The following is a 16149-nucleotide window of genomic DNA, read 5'->3' as shown; positions in this document are numbered from 1 at the left end:
GTGCAGCTGTATACGTAAGAGCCATTTATAAAACGCTAAGTCGAGAGTAGCGCCTCTAGAAAAACAAACCCTACCACGGTTGGAGTTGTGTGCGGCTGTTCCAGGAGCCGAACTAGCCGACAAAGTCAAAAAGGATCTAAGACTTAACACAGAATCCATTAAAACATTTTACTGGACAGATTCAACAATAGTGCTTTGTTGGATCAATGCAAAGGGATCGAATTTCCATACATTCGTTGCAAATAGATTGTCCAAAATACAAGACACATCCAGTCCAAACCAATGGAGACATGTGTCATCAAATCTCAACGCCGCAGATGTGTTATCAAGAGGAATCCCCGCATCTCAATTAAGCGCACACACTTTATGGTTATACGGACCACTATTTCTTCACGGACCTGAAGAGAAATGGCCATCCCTCTTTAAAGTCCCTAAAGACAACAGCATCTCATTGGAGAGAAAACTAAAAATAGTCACTCTTGCAACAAGTTCGGAAGGAGACGAAATATACCGTATCAACCACGGAAACTCATTTAATCGTCTACAACGTATAATTGCCTATATGTTACGATTCTGTTATCGTAAAAACAGGAAGGATACAGTGCTGCTATAGTTGGACGAATTGGAACAAGCCAGGAGGATAATAGTACGATGTGTACAACAAGCTGACTTCGCAGATGAGCTGAAACATTTACATCGACATCCTGAACGACCGATACCCAGCAGCAGTAAGGTGTCCTCTCTTGATTTGTTTTTGGACGAAAACTCTATTATTAGAGTAGAAGCAAGAATAGAAAACGCACCAATTTCTCGTGATGCAAGGAATCCATATATATTGCCTTACAACGACGAAATTGTGAAAATGTTGTTATCAAAACTACATACCGAAAATATGCATTGTGGCCAAAATACCTTGAAGGGTATTGCTCGACAACAATATCATATTGTCAAAGCCACTTCCATGGTTAGGAATGTAATCATGAAATGCATTTCATGCACTGATGTCGCAAGTTATGGGAAAACTACCTGAGCATAGGGTTTCTCAAAATAGACCATTCCTTAACTCTGGAGTGGATTTTTGTGGACCCTTAAAGATTCATCACAAGGTCCGAGGCAAGCGACCTGACAAAGCATACATCGCCGTATTTGTATGTTTTTCGACGAAGGCGGTACATCTGGAAGTCGTTGGAGATTTAACAACTGCAGCATTTCTTGGAGCTCTACAACAATATCATATTGTCAAAGCCACTTCCATGGTTAGGAATGTAATCATGAAATGCATTTCATGCACTGATGTCGCAAGTTATGGGAAAACTACCTGAGCATAGTGTTTCTCAAAATAGACCATTCCTAAACTCTGGAGTGGATTTTTGTGGACCCTTAAAGATTCATCACAAGGTCCGAGGCAAGCGACCTGACGAAGCATACATCGCCGTATTTGTATGTTTTTCGACGAAGGCGGTACATCTGGAAGTCGTTTGAGATTTAACAACTGCAGCATTTCTTGGAGCTCTACAAAGGTTCATAAGCCGTCGCGGAAGGTGCAAAACTTTATACTGCGACAATGCTACAAACTTTGTAGGAGCCAACAACCAGCTAATGGAATTGAAGGAAACCATACACTCTCAGGAAGCTAAGAACTCCATAGTGCAGCTATGTAACACTAAAGGAATTCAATTTAAATTCATTCTGCCAAGAGCACCTCACTTTGGTGGGTTATGGGAAGCAGCAGTAAAGCCATCAAAAACATTATTTTTGAAAAAGGTGACCACTGCTGAGCTCACTTTTGAGCAGTTAAGCACAGTAATCACAAATTTCGAAGCTGTGTTAAGTTCCCGACCACTAACTCCAATTTCTGATAATCCAAAGGATCTGACGTTCATTACACCTGGTCATTTCCTGATTGGAGAACCACTTGTAGCACAACCAGATCCCGAGCCGTTAAAAATAAAATCTCTACCTGCACAGTGGGATCAGGTGCAGTTACTAAAACACACATTTTGGATGCAATGGTCCAGTGAATACTTAACAAGTCTACAACAACATCCTAAATGGAAAAAAGCACATCAAAACGTAAAAGAGGGCATGATGGTAATTCTGAAAGAAGACAATGTGCCTATGCTTCATTGGCCCATTGAACGGATTTTAAGGCTCTTTCCAGGCCCAGATGGATATGTACGAGTTGTAGAGGTTGACACTCCAAAGGGTGTACTCAAAAGAGCGATTCATAATCTTGCTCCACTTTTTCGTCAAGAGGATCCAGGAGAAAAACGTAAGGAGATAAATGACGAAGATGAGAAGGACGAGAAGAATGGGAAGGATGAGAAGGATGATCAGGAACCAAAAAGGCGGAAAGGCACAACTCTCCCCCTCCTGTCAATGCCCTTGCTAATCCTTCTACTACTGCTACCACTAGCTGTGGAAAATCCAATAAATATAACCAGGTTGGGATCAAAACCTGGAATTTATTATGAAAAACTTGGGACAACTCAACTGGCAACTGCTGATTGGACAATTATCGCATATTACGATTTAAAACCTTACTTGGAGGACGTAAAAACATTTTACCTTGGAAGGATAAAGGTCGGCCAAATGTGTTCTCACATACAACCAGTACAAGCATGTGCTGCGTTATACATGCATTTTCAACACGTCGACGAGGAAATCCGAACTGAGAATGAGTTACTCCATATGTCCAGGAATAGACGCTCGCCGCTGAACATTGTTGGAAATATCGCCAGCAGCCTCTTTGGAGTATTGGACACGGAGTATGCCAAGAAGATGTCGTTGACTATTGAAAAGGTCAAAACAAATGAAGATTATCTTTTGGAATTAATGAAGAATCAAACATCAATAATTGATTCCACCATAAATATAATGAAAAGAGATGAGGCAGCCATTGACAGAAGAATTAGAATCATGAACCAGCAAAGAATGGATTTATCCAACGCGCGACTTGATTCGTTAAAAACCTTTCAATGGTATATAGCACTAACCAATCAATTGAGTGTATTGGCGGCCAGTATTCAAAGAGTCCAGTCAGAAATTTCGCATGTGTTGACAAATGTTCATCACAATGAAATAAGTCCGCTGCTCGTATCGCCAAAGCAACTTCAAGAGCATATAGTCATATATATTAACATAACGTATATATTAACATATTGTCATCCCTAGATATTAAGACAGCTGATTATTAAAAAGCTCTTGTTAAAGTAAGCCCATCTCTGGGAAGTGAGTCTTATAAGAAACACGACGAAGTGGAGTTGAATAAAACTTACTTAAAAGACACGCTTGTATTTTGCGCTAACGATTGCGTATATTTGGCAACCGAAGAAGGCTGCCAAATTTAACAAGGATTCCGGCAACGAGGCCTTTCCTGATTCCCGCAACACGAGATTGCGAACTTGTGGCCTTAGCATTGTTAAACCTTTCGCCACCTAAAAGACCAAAGTGGTTGGAAACGTAAACCCTAAAATTCCACGGTTTGCGAACTAGGTTGCAACAATTATCAATGGCTACATAACTGGCGACGAGGATTAAACAAAACATCAACAATTTATACAAGTTGCATGCAGCAAAACACTCACTGGAGAGCACATGGTTTCGTCATCTGCATCTGTATAGCATCGCATCATTGCCTACTGCACAACTGTACGTTATCGCAAAGCTCCATCAACGCCGACAGCCTATTATCTTGGCACCAAGCAGCACCATCGGTTAACCGTACAGTCAGACAGCGAGAACTCTTATCTCAAAAATTAACCGTTCATCGAAATACACCGCGCATTGCAGCCAGCCAGCTTCGAGAAGTCTACAAAATCGGTACTGAATTCTGAAGTCTTAGTGTATGCGTGTATTTTTTTTTCCTATACGTAAGTTCTATATTAACCAATCAACTTAAATTGTAAACGTAAACAATGGACAACAATAGCATAGCAGCATTTAATTTAACGCTTAACTGCATTAAAGCAATTCAGGACTTTGATGGATCTGATAAAAACCAATTGCCAGATTTTCTAGCTCAGCTTGATTATATGAAAGCAGCTCTTAACTCGTTCGACGAACCCCAAAGAAAGCTATTATTTACTTATATGAAAGGAAAATGCGTTGGATTAACTAGACCAATTCTTCATAGGTACGGTAATATAGAAACTCCCGCCAAACTTAAAGAGATATTAATTAAACATTTCGGTGAAAAGGAAAATAGCTATGATCTTATGGATATGTTAAAACTTTGCAGGGTAGAGTCAACAATAGAACAGTATTATGATAAAATCAATGAAGTTTGTAATAGGCTACACAATCGAATTCTTTTGGGCATGGATGACTCATATAGCACATCTGAGGTAAACAGAATTACCTTACACGTTTTCAGAGACAATTTACCAGAACCTACAAAAACTATGATATTTACAAGAAACCCAAACTCCCTTGATGACGCTTATAAAATTATTGAGGAAGCCCGCCACCAAAGCTACACTGTGTACGGTCCTATAAGAAAATTCAGACATGTTAAACAATCACTTAGAACACAATTTAGTGACAACTGTCATAACTTTAACGACCATATCGCAACTGACCCAGAGAGCCAGGCAATTTATAGGAGTAACCCAAAACCCCACAATAATAATTCATACAACGATAAAATCCATTCACCTAATTAAACTGCCCACAACCAGCAAGCAGTCCAGCCCTCCGAGGTTACACGAATGTCTACTAAAACGAGCTATTCTCGACCATCTGGTCAAAACAAAAATCCTAACGCTCCAATGGACATAGGTCAGTTTGACTCCGATCGTGGACAGATCGACTCTGACGTAGGTTCCTTAGAATATGATGAAAATTTTCTACTAGAAGGGCCAAATCACTTCCCTATATAAAAATTGAAACTGAAATTAGGCCACTCCTTTTTATTATTGATACGGGAGCCGAATTTAGCGTTATTAATAATAACGTATGCCATCCTAAATGGAAAAAAAACATTAACATCTCTGTCAAAGCCATGGGAAACCTAATTAATATACACAAATTATGCAGGTTTCCAGCTTTTAAGGAATTTAAGTCAAAAGACTATTTTTGCGAATTTTTGGAATATAACTTTCATGCGGAGTACGATGGCCTAATCGGGGGTAACATTTTGAACGACCTTAACGCCGTTATAGATTATCCAAAACAACAAATTATTCTCAACAATAATAAAATTTGACTTTTCATAAAGAAACCCAAAAAATCGCTTAGTCCCGAATCTAATCTGCTTCAAATCGATTCAAACGCCAAAAAAATTTTGGCGCCTATTATTGAAAAGTTTAAATCAGTTTTTTATATAGAAGGAGATAATTTAACATTTACAAACGCCATCAAGCATACCATACTAACAAAGAACGACATTCCAATCTACTCCAAAGCGTACAGGTATCCAGAAACACACAAATCGGAAGTGGATAGGCAAATTCAAGAAATGCTTGATCAAAATATTATAAGGCATTCTACTAGCCCTTACAATAGTCCGCTGTGGGTCGTGCAAAAGAAACTAGACGCCTCCAATAAGGAAAAATGGCGCCTCGTTATAGATTACAGAAAGTTAAATAGCCAAACAATCGAAGATCGTTATCCAATCCCCAACATGGATGAAATTGTTGATAAGCTAGGGGGCTGCAAGCTTTTTTCTATACTAGATCTTGCGAAGGGTTTTCACCAAATAGAGATGAGCCCAGATGATATCCATAAAACGGCATTTTCTACAGCTAGCGGTCACTATGAATTTCTTCGCATGCCGTTCGGTTTGCGCAACGCCCCGTCAACTTTCCAGCGGCTCATGAATAACTTGCTCAACCCATACATTGGTCATATCTGTCTGGTCTATATGGACGACATTCTCATCTTTTCGAAAAGTGTAGAAAAGCATGTTGAAGACGTCACGACAATATTTAGTTGCCTAGCCAAAGCTAATCTCAAACTTCATGTCGACAAATGTGAATTTGCCAAAACCGAAGTTCAGTTTCTAGGTCACGTCATAGACGAAAATGGGCTAAGACCTAGTGAAAAAAAAGTCGAGGCTATAGATAGAATACCGCTACCCACGAACCAAAAACAAATCCAGAGTTTTCTAGGCATGACAGGATTCTTGAGAAGATACATACGAGATTACTCAAAAATAGCCCAGAATCTTAACAAATATTTAAAAAAAAATATCAGGGTAAACGTTAATGACATCGAGTATAGGGAAGCCTTCGAAAAACTTAAAACCCTTATTAAAAGCGACCCTGTCGTAATCTATCCCGATTTTGCCAAGAGATTCACACTCGTCACAGACGCCAGTAATATAGCATTGGGTGGAGTACTAATGCAGAGTGAGCGCGTTATTTGCTACGCAAGCCGCAAGCTAAAGGCTGCAGAGCTTAACTACAGCCCAATTGAAAAAGAGCTATTGGCAATAGTTTGGGCTATCAAACATTTTAAGTACTACCTTTATGGTCGTAGGTTTACAGTTAGAACTGATCATCGTCCCCTAGTTTGGCTACATAACCTTAAAGAACCTAACCTTAAGCTTCAAAGATGGAAAATTCAGCTTAACGAGTTCGATTTTGATATCGAGTTTATCAAAGGGAAGGAAAATGCGCTAGCAGACGGTTTGAGCAGAATAGTGCTGGGCGATCCTAAGGTGGGGGATTTTTTAAACGAAAGGGCGAGTTCCGAACCTATAAAAATTGAAGATAAAGACATATTTTTCCTTGAATATGGGAACTCCGAACAAGTGGTAGAATCGAACAAAGATGATGCAGATTACTCGGATGATTTATTAAAGCTTTTTTCAAGCGAGCTAGAAGATTTGGAAACCATTCACAGCGCTGATTCTGACGATTACAACTTTATAAAAATATCAGAAAAGGCTGTCAATGTTTTTAAAATACAAATAATCATATATGAGTCAGAGACAGAAATTCAAACTATAAAAATACTTTTCAAGAATAAAATAAGGCATTTGTTTAAAACCAACGGTAGTCACGAAAATTTATTAAAATTTATGCAAGAAACGCTGCCAGAGAAAGGCTTGGTTGTTGTCTTTTGTGAAAACGTTAGGATATATCTCAAATTTCAAGAGATTTATAGGCAACACTTTGCTAACAATAAAAATCTTGTAGTACTTAAGTCTTGTATCTTATTAAATGATATAACTGATAAGGAACAACTTGTAAAAATCATAAAAAGAGAACACTACAAAAACAATCACAGGGGTATAAGCGAAGTGTTTGCAGAAATGAAACTATTATACTACTATCCAAATTTACAAAGAGAAATCCATTCATTTATCAATAACTGTAAAATCTGTAACCTAGCTAAGTTTGATCGTAGTCCAACTAAATATAAGCTAAATATAACTGAAACACCTAGAAAACATAATGAAATATTACATGTAGATATATGGTACCCCCAAAGAAACATAACTTATCTTACAACTATTGATAAGCTAACCAAATATGCTACAGTACACTTCTTAAAAGATCGATCGTGGACCTCACTGTTAGGCGCACTTAAAGAGAGAATTCAGCATCTAGGAAAACCAGAAAAAATTATCACAGATAACGAATTTAACATGGGATGTATTAAAGAATTTCTGATCGACAATGAAATCGAACTACACCTAACAACACCGTACAAGATAACCGGAAATTCTGACGTAGAAAGGCTTCACTCTACCCTAAATGAACACATACGCCTTTTTAATGCCGATGAAGGCAACAAAGATTCCGTATCAAGCAAGGTTTTTAAAGCCATTATTTACTACAATAACACAATTCATTCTAGTACTAATAAAAGACCAATAGACTTACTTAATAATATACTTAGCCAAGAAGAGATATTGCAACTCTCAGAAAAAGCAGCAATTTATAAACTTAAAATGTATACAAATAACAAAAATGAAGAAGAAAACTTTGAAAATAACTATATTAGACGGCCGTCAGCCGTCGGGTACGCAGGGGGATCAACGGGGGACTCGTCCCCTGCCGTAACTGTGTGCACCGATGGTAGTGCGACTATACTCTCCCCGTGAGGGCGGCTGGAAGCAGGTCCATAGTCTAGCTATGACTATGGATGCTGACGAATCGTAGTCGGGCGGACCTGGGCAGGTCTTTAAAGTGCCTCCCCTCAAGTCAGGCGTGTCAAGCGACCCGTGCCCGCTGACTTTCAGGTTCGCAGCTGAGGGGTTAATCCAGCTGTGTTTTAACGGAGCCTTCCCAGGGCCGGGCAACCCTGGGTCGGAAGTGGCCTTGCCGTGGCTTTGGGGCGGAGTCACGGTCGACTTTTTCATAGAGCCCCAACAACCCTCAGGCCCGCCGCGCTTGCCTGGTCGAGCAACGCGGGCGATCATGTACTGACAATGAAACCCAACACCGTAGCTTCGGACCTCACGGGGGAGGTTAAACCCCAAACCGATTCCGCTACCGTCGAGGTAGGGCCGCGAACACCCAGTCAGGGTGCTCCGGCTCCGATGGGAACGGAAGGGGCTGCTAAGACCAGCACCCCACTAGACAACAAGAACAACAACCCACACAGCAGCGGAACCCAGCCGGGTACCAGCAAGGCAGCCACCGTTACGCATCAGCAGCGTAAGGCCAAGGTCAGTCGGGCCCGTTTTATTCTCGGCAAGATAGCCAAGAATGAGGCAGAGGGCAAGACTGACCAGCGCGATGCGGAGGACAAGACTCGATGCCTTGCGGAGATCGCAGAATTCGAAGAATACATGAGGACGCGCCCGGAGGCCACTGTAACAAACACAAAAAGGGACCGCTCGCATGAGGCAAGCGTGAGCGCACCGAAACGGGCAAAGGACGCACAGGGGAGGCCAAGACCGACCTCCTTTGTGAAGAAGGCCAAGAAATTCAGCGACGTAGCCAGAGACAGCCTCGCGATGGCACTGGTGGACGACCTGCACTACGACGGACGCCTGCTGTCGGAGAAGTGGGAGGAGATCGAGATCAAGGTGGCCGACATGGTAGCTGAAAGGCTATCAGCCGTGCCAGACGGTCCGATCCCCTCCTTCGACTCGTCGGACATGGTCAGAGGGCACCGGGTGATCAAGTGCGATGACTCGTTCTCGAGGACCTTCCTGGCGGAATGCATATCCAAGATTGGAAATGCATGGGACGGCCTTAGCATTAGGCTCGTCCACGCCAGGGAGATTCCAAGGAGGCCGCGGGCTCGCATTTGGTTGCCAAAGGGGCAGACTGACCAAGGAAAGGTGCTGTCGCTGCTGAGGGCTCAGAACCCAGAAGTGCATACTGAGGACTGGGCAATACTCAAAGTAGAGAAGGAGATGAAGACGAGCCAGCCGTTCCTCTTCCTCATCAACCAGCGCTGCCTGCCGCAGCTTGAGAAGGCCGACTACACCATCCGGTACGGCCTACGGAAGGCCAAGATCAAGGTCTTCCTGGCAGAGCCGGATGATGTTCTCGAGGAGGTCGATGACACCAACAAGCTGTTGGATGACCTGGTCATCGACGACAAGACCCCAGACATAACACCCAACACCGATGCCTAAAGTCGTGCAGATTAACCTGAAGCGCAGCATGCATGCTTCAGCCAATCTTGCAGTTCTTCTCAGTGAGAGGAACATTGACATAGGCATCGTTCAAGAACCATGGACGCGAGACAGACAAATCTCGGGTCTAACACAACAAGGATATAAACTCTTTTATACTAACTCGACAGGTAGGCCGAGAGCAGGTATTATTATAAAGAATAACTATAACGCACTTCTATGCCCCAATCTTAGCACACCGGATCTAGCAGTTGCCAGATTCGTGGCGGCGGATGGGACATCGATGGTGATAGCCTCATCCTACATGGCCCATGATGAACCGGCTCCACCTGAGCCAGTCATCAAGCTGCTGCAAAGGGCGGAAGATACTAAGACGACCCTGGTGCTCGGATGCGACGCTAACGCGAGGCACGCACTATGGGGAAGCTCGGAAACCAACGAAAGGGGTGAGTCTCTTTTTGATAATATTATCTGCCGCAACATCACCATATGTAACAGAGGTAACACACCCACCTTTATATTCCCAAGCACAAGGGAATTTCAGGGATGGGAAGAGGTGTTAGACCTCACTTTACAGACAGAATTTAGTAGATATAAGGTTGAAAAGTGGATAGTGTCGAAACAAAATTCCTTTTCAGATCACAGGTACATTTTCTTCGAAATTTCGATTCCGATTAGCAAACCGGAACCGAAACGTAACCCCCGTAGAACAAACTGGGGCAAATTCGGTAAGATTGTATACTCGAAAGTTAGCAACAGAAGAATACGGGTACAAACCTCTACGACGACCCTGGACAAGGAAGTAGAGGACCTAACAAACATTCTAAACAATGCATATAAGGAAACATGCAAGGTTTCATACTCTAAGAAACAACACCCTTTATGGTGGACCAAAGAGCTAGGCACTCTAAGAAAGAGGGCAAGAAAAGCCCATAACTCCAGCTATGCTACCAAGGAATGGGAGCCATACAAAGAAGCACAAAAAGCATACAAAAAAGCGATATACGCAGCCAAGAAAGACTCTTGGAGGACTTACTGCGAATCGCTAGAAGGTATAAAAGACTCGGCTAGACTAAGCAAGGTCCTTACTAAAGGGTATAACAGCCCAACTCTACTACACAAACAAGACGGATCAGCGACTACAACGGTGGAAGAATCCCTAGAGACACTAGTGGATACACACTTTCCAGGCAACCTTCGAGAAAAGCCAGCACCTACTGAAGGTCAGAGGGCTCATCAACCAACACACACAAGGGATATCATAACCATTGAAAGAATCAACTGGGCGATAAACTCCTTCGACAAATATAAGAGTCCGGGGCCAGACGGCATTTTCCCGGCAATGCTTCAAGCAACACAGGTCAGCATCAGTAGGTGGCTGCAAGCCATTTACACGGCTTGCATCAGACTAACACACATACCGCTTCTATGGAAGGAAGCCAAAGTTGTATTTATACCAAAACCAGGAAGAAGAGGACATATCCTAGCAAAGGATTACAGGCCGATCAGCCTTACCTCATTCCTAATGAAAACGCTGGAACGAATGATCGATATTCATATCCGGGAAAACACCGAGAAGCAGCATCTATCGGACGCTCAGCATGCGTACCGAAAGGGCAGATCGACAGAAACGGCACTACACGAAGTAGTTTGCCACATAGAAAAATCGCTACATTTTAACCAATATACAATGGCCACCTTCTTAGATATAGAAGGTGCGTTCAATAATGTGAACGCCGAATCCATACTGAGCTCCCTCAACTCGATCGGCGTTGAAGGAGACATCAGAGCTTGGATCGGAGTTATGCTCACGAGCAGGACGATAACAGCCGAACTGAGTGGCACTTACCTCACACGCTTTGTGAAGAGAGGCACACCTCAGGGCGGGGTTCTATCGCCACTGCTCTGGCTCATCAACATGAACGACATATTGAGAGAACTCAATAGCGGAGGAGTAAAAGTAGTAGCCTACGCAGACGACGTAGTGTTGCTAGTATCAGGACCATTCCCAGATGTCATTAGTAATATAATGACGGGGGCCCTTAACCGACTAAATGAATGGGCAAAAACCTGCGGACTAGGTATAAACCCGAGTAAAACCGAACTGATGCTCTTCACGCGAAGAACAAAGATCCCAACATACAGCAAACCAAAAATAGATGGAATCGAACTCGAGCTATCGGATAAGGCTAAGTATCTAGGAGTGATACTAGACCCGAAGCTCTCGTGGAAACTGAACATCACGGAACGAGTAAGAAAGGCCAGCATAGCATTCTACTCGTGCAGGAAAATGTTTGGCAAAAACTGGGGTATACACCCTAAGATAATATTATGGCTTTATACAGCAGTGGTAAGGCCAATTCTCACATACGGGGCACTAGTCTGGTGGCCAGCCCTGACAAGAGCATACAATATTGCCAAGCTGACAAGAATACAAAGATCAGCTTGCGCAGGAGCTACAGGGGCATTAAGATCATGCCCGGCTGCCGCGTTGAACACTATTCTGGATATAATGCCGATAGAACTTTTCATAAAGGATACGGCAGCGCAGAGTGCGGCCAGACTGAAGGCAAGTAATTGCTGGAAAGGCTACCACACAGGGCACTGCCGTATCTTAGAGGACAACAACTATCTGGCAAAGAACAAGACGGATTATATGACAGCGGAGATAAGATTTGGAAACGGATTTACGACTACCTTTCCAACGAGGGAAGACTGGGAGAATGACAGAGTAACCGGACAAGATGAGGTATCACTCTACACTGACGGCTCCAAGATGGACTGTGGTGTAGGGGCTGGAATTTTCGCTGAAAGCTGGGGGATAGAATCGAAATTCCACCTCCCAGAATCAGCGACAGTTTTTCAGGCTGAGGTACTCGCTATTTTGGAAGCAGCCAAGCTTTCGATTCAGCAATGCCTCAGGAATACCAAGGTACGGATATACTCGGAGAGCCAAGCGGCTATCAAATCTCTCGCAGCAGCAAGAACCAACTCGACACTAGTAGCCGATTGCAAGTCGGCTCTCAACATACTAGCAACAAACAACCATGTACATATAACATGGGTGCCAGGGCACAATGATATACCAGGAAACGAAAAGGCGGATGAACTTGCACGAAAGGGGTCGGCAGACGACTCCTATACAACTAGTCTACCTGAATCCCTTAATACAGTCCAAGCAAGGATTCACGAACACTACAAAACACTAGCTAGTAAAAGTTGGTCAGAAAAGCAGGGTCTCAGGAGATCAAAGCTCTGCTGGCCAACCATCAATAGCAAGAGAACTCGAGAACTAATATCCAAAAGCAAAAGGGATATTAGAAGGATCACGGCACTCATCACAGGCCATTGGGCCATTGGCACGCAAGCCATGAAGATGGGGCTTCCGTACAATGCTAATTGCAGGAGCTGCAAAGAAACAGACACACAGGAGACACCTGAGCACATGATGTGTCATTGCCCAGCACTAAACCATATCAGGGCGAGATACTTCGGGGCGTATCAGCTGGAATCATTGGGAGAAATAGGAAAGCAGAGGATAACTGCAATCCTAGGTTTTCTAAATGATGCAGGCTGGTACTGAAGAGAACGCGGAGACAACAATTTACGAGGGTGTGGATCAAAACGGAGCTCAGCTCTACTTGGAGGCTCTCAGAGAGGACCTCACCACTTCTACCTACCTACCATATTAAGAATAATCAAATAGGAAAGTCTAAGACAAAATACCGTGAAATCGATGGGTACAGGAGAGAAGGAAATTATCTGCTACTAGATGAAAATCCCCAAAAAAAGATTTATAAAGACCAAGTAAAACGAAAATTTAAGTACCAAAATACAAACAAACAAAATGTGACAGAACAATAGCTAGCTTTTGAATATCCATCCTGTAATACATTTTTATTTCCTTTATAAACCAATTTATATTCAACAATTATTGTTGAATCTTGCGGTGGGGGAGTCATATATATTAACATAACGTATATATTAACATATTGTCATCCCTAGATATTAAGACAGCTGATTATTAAAAAGCTCTTGTTAAAGTAAGCCCATCTCTGGGAAGTGAGTCTTATAAGAAACACGACGAAGTGGAGTTGAATAAAACTTACTTAAAGGACACGCTTGTATTTTGCGCTAACGATTGCGTATATTTGGCAACCGAAGAAGGCTGCCAAATTTAACAAGGATTCCGGCAACGAGGCCTTTCCTGATTCCCGCAACACGAGATTGCGAACTTGTGGCCTTAGCATTGTTAAACCTTTCGCCACCTAAAAGACCAAAGTGGTTGGAAACGTAAACCCTAAAATTCCACGGTTTGCGAACTAGGTTGCAACAATTATCAATGGCTACATAACTATATACATAAACTTAAAACTCATATGCCTCAAGGAAAAATGCTTCCCATGATTAAGGACGATGTGTTACAATTGTACAAGTTGATGAAAGCAGAAGCAAAGGTAGTAAAGGATTATGTCATCTTCAAAATTACACTGCCTTTAATCTCAACGCAGCTTTTTGAACTTAATAATTTGGTACCAATACCTGTGATAGTCAACAACAAAATTATATCACTGGATATTGAACATCCAATCATAGCTGTGAATCAACACAGAGATCAATTCATTGCTATGACAGCTAAAGAATTTGATCTATGCAAGTCCATTAACGAGGACGTATATATTTGCTCAGATAAGCAAATGATATTTTCAATTGACAATCACTGCGAATTTCAATTGTTTAATAATAAATCGTCGTCACTATGCCAAACTGTGACATCTACGAAATCCCTTTCATGGCAAAGATTAAAAGCCAAAAAACAATGGATTTTCTCAATGCAAACACCAATGGAGCTTTCTGCAGTATGTGGCGATCAATTATCAACCATTAATATTGATAGCACTGGACTTCTAGTTTTGGACCCAAAGTGCACTCTACGAAACTCAATTCTAAGTGTGATTGGCCATCAAGAGACGTCAACAGGAACGATGAAATTGTCATATGCTCGATTTGGCAATTTAAATCAATCGTCTGCAACGGATACTAAGATTTCAAATTTAAATAATTCATTGAAGTTAAATACCTATGTTGCCTTGTTTTTGTCACTCGGAGTCATAGTCGTTTACTTGTGGAAACGACTCTAAAAGAAGACACCTCCACAAACGTCATCATCTTCAAAGGACATCGAACTAGCAGAACAACCTCGGTTACTCAGCTCATCAAGGATGCACCATCTGATGTCTTCGTCCGACGCCTTTGAGATCAACATTGGATGATGTTGAACACCTGTTCAACGGCCGGGAGTATGTTAGCGCCTGCAATTGAGTCCCTAAGATGTCAACAGCAGCCGCAGCCAACGCCAGCTCAAACCCCGCTACCTGCCGTTCCAGCATTCTATTTTTACTAACTCTAGCCTATTAATCCCTTGCATGGGAGACAAATTGTATGACTCTGTATTTCTGTATATCTTAGAACCTAAGTGATGCAATGTAGCGATACCTTCGCTATGGTGGCCCCCTTGACTCTGAAATCATGTATATAAACCCCAGATATTCCCAAATAAAATCAGTACTCAACATATCCGAGTTAACCCAATTTAAGTGCTGGTTTACTGCTGGCCTACTGTCACTAGATTATTATTTTAGGTTGCCCCTAACCTAAAATTACACAGGTCAACAAAATGGACTTTATTAAAAGGTGCAGGCCTATGGGCATTAAAATATGTTAATATAGACGTATATAAGATTATCTGCATACTGCGTTTTCGCGTTTAACGGGTGGTATTTGTGCAATCGCGGTTTGAAAAAAATAGCAATATTTAATGTTTTGATTTAAGATATCTTCGACGGTCTTTGCCCAACTGTATTAAAACCTATGCCAAAAAATGGCGTAGATGCCCATCTACATAATTGCATTTAAGGTTCCATTATTATTTGAGTCAATCAAAGCCTGTGAGCCATTGCAGTAATTTGTTCACCTCTATTCACAACCAACTTAATGCGGTGAACAGTCTTAAAAAAATACAAGGAATAATATGTGCCGTAAAATATTTGACAGGCATCTAGACACGACTTTTCCCGAATTTTTGAGATAAAACCCACTATTGTACTTCAAAGGATGGAATTTATAGAATTTTTTCCGTAAGAACGGGAAAAGTAACAAGAATTTTGAAATTCCATTTTACATAAATATCTGACACATTCGTAGAAATTTGCCTTTCAATTTGTTTAGCAGTAGGCGCCGAACATCGAAAATTTGTATTTTCAAGGGGTTAGTATGCCTGTTAAATATCTCCCCCCACAATTTTAAGGCTACTCCACTGTTATCTTTAAAAAACCTACTGTGTGAAGTCACGACCAACTCGTTACGTAATAGTTACTCAAAAATACTTGTTACTTTTTACGTTCCTATGAAAAAAATTCCATAAATTCCATCCTTCGACGTATAATGGTCTTATTTATCTTAAAAATTCGGTGAAAGACGCCTGTAGATGCCTGTCAAATATTTTAGGGCACATATTTTTCCTTGTATTTTTTTAAGCCTGTTCACCGCATCAAGTTGGTTGGGAATAGAGGTGAACAAATTACTTCAATGGCTCATAGGCTTTGATT

General features: G+C 41.8%; 2 protein-coding genes across 5 annotated transcripts in view; one reads left to right on the top strand and one right to left on the bottom strand.

The window, feature by feature from the left end:
- Positions 1-16149, bottom strand: part of nvd (cholesterol 7-desaturase nvd) — a 368336-nt gene that overhangs the window by 270962 nt on the left and 81225 nt on the right. The gene's annotated exons all lie outside the window — the stretch shown is intronic.
- On the top strand, positions 8381-9896 carry LOC138912854 (uncharacterized). Its single transcript, XM_070214370.1, has 2 exons — positions 8381-9711; positions 9776-9896. The coding sequence occupies exon 1, from the start codon at positions 8381-8383 to the stop codon at positions 9539-9541; it is 1161 nt and encodes a 386-aa protein (XP_070070471.1). The 3' UTR covers positions 9542-9711; positions 9776-9896.

Source organism: Drosophila takahashii, chromosome 3L (assembly GCF_030179915.1).
Source record: "Drosophila takahashii strain IR98-3 E-12201 chromosome 3L, DtakHiC1v2, whole genome shotgun sequence".
NCBI lineage: Eukaryota > Metazoa > Arthropoda > Insecta > Diptera > Drosophilidae > Drosophila > Drosophila takahashii.
This window is presented reverse-complemented; position numbering and strand designations above follow the sequence as displayed.

What these genes read in the sequence shown, in the direction of transcription:
- LOC138912854 (XM_070214370.1), top strand. Translation starts at nt 8,381, where the DNA reads ATGAAACCCAACACCGTAGCTTCGGACCTCACGGGGGAGGTTAAACCC.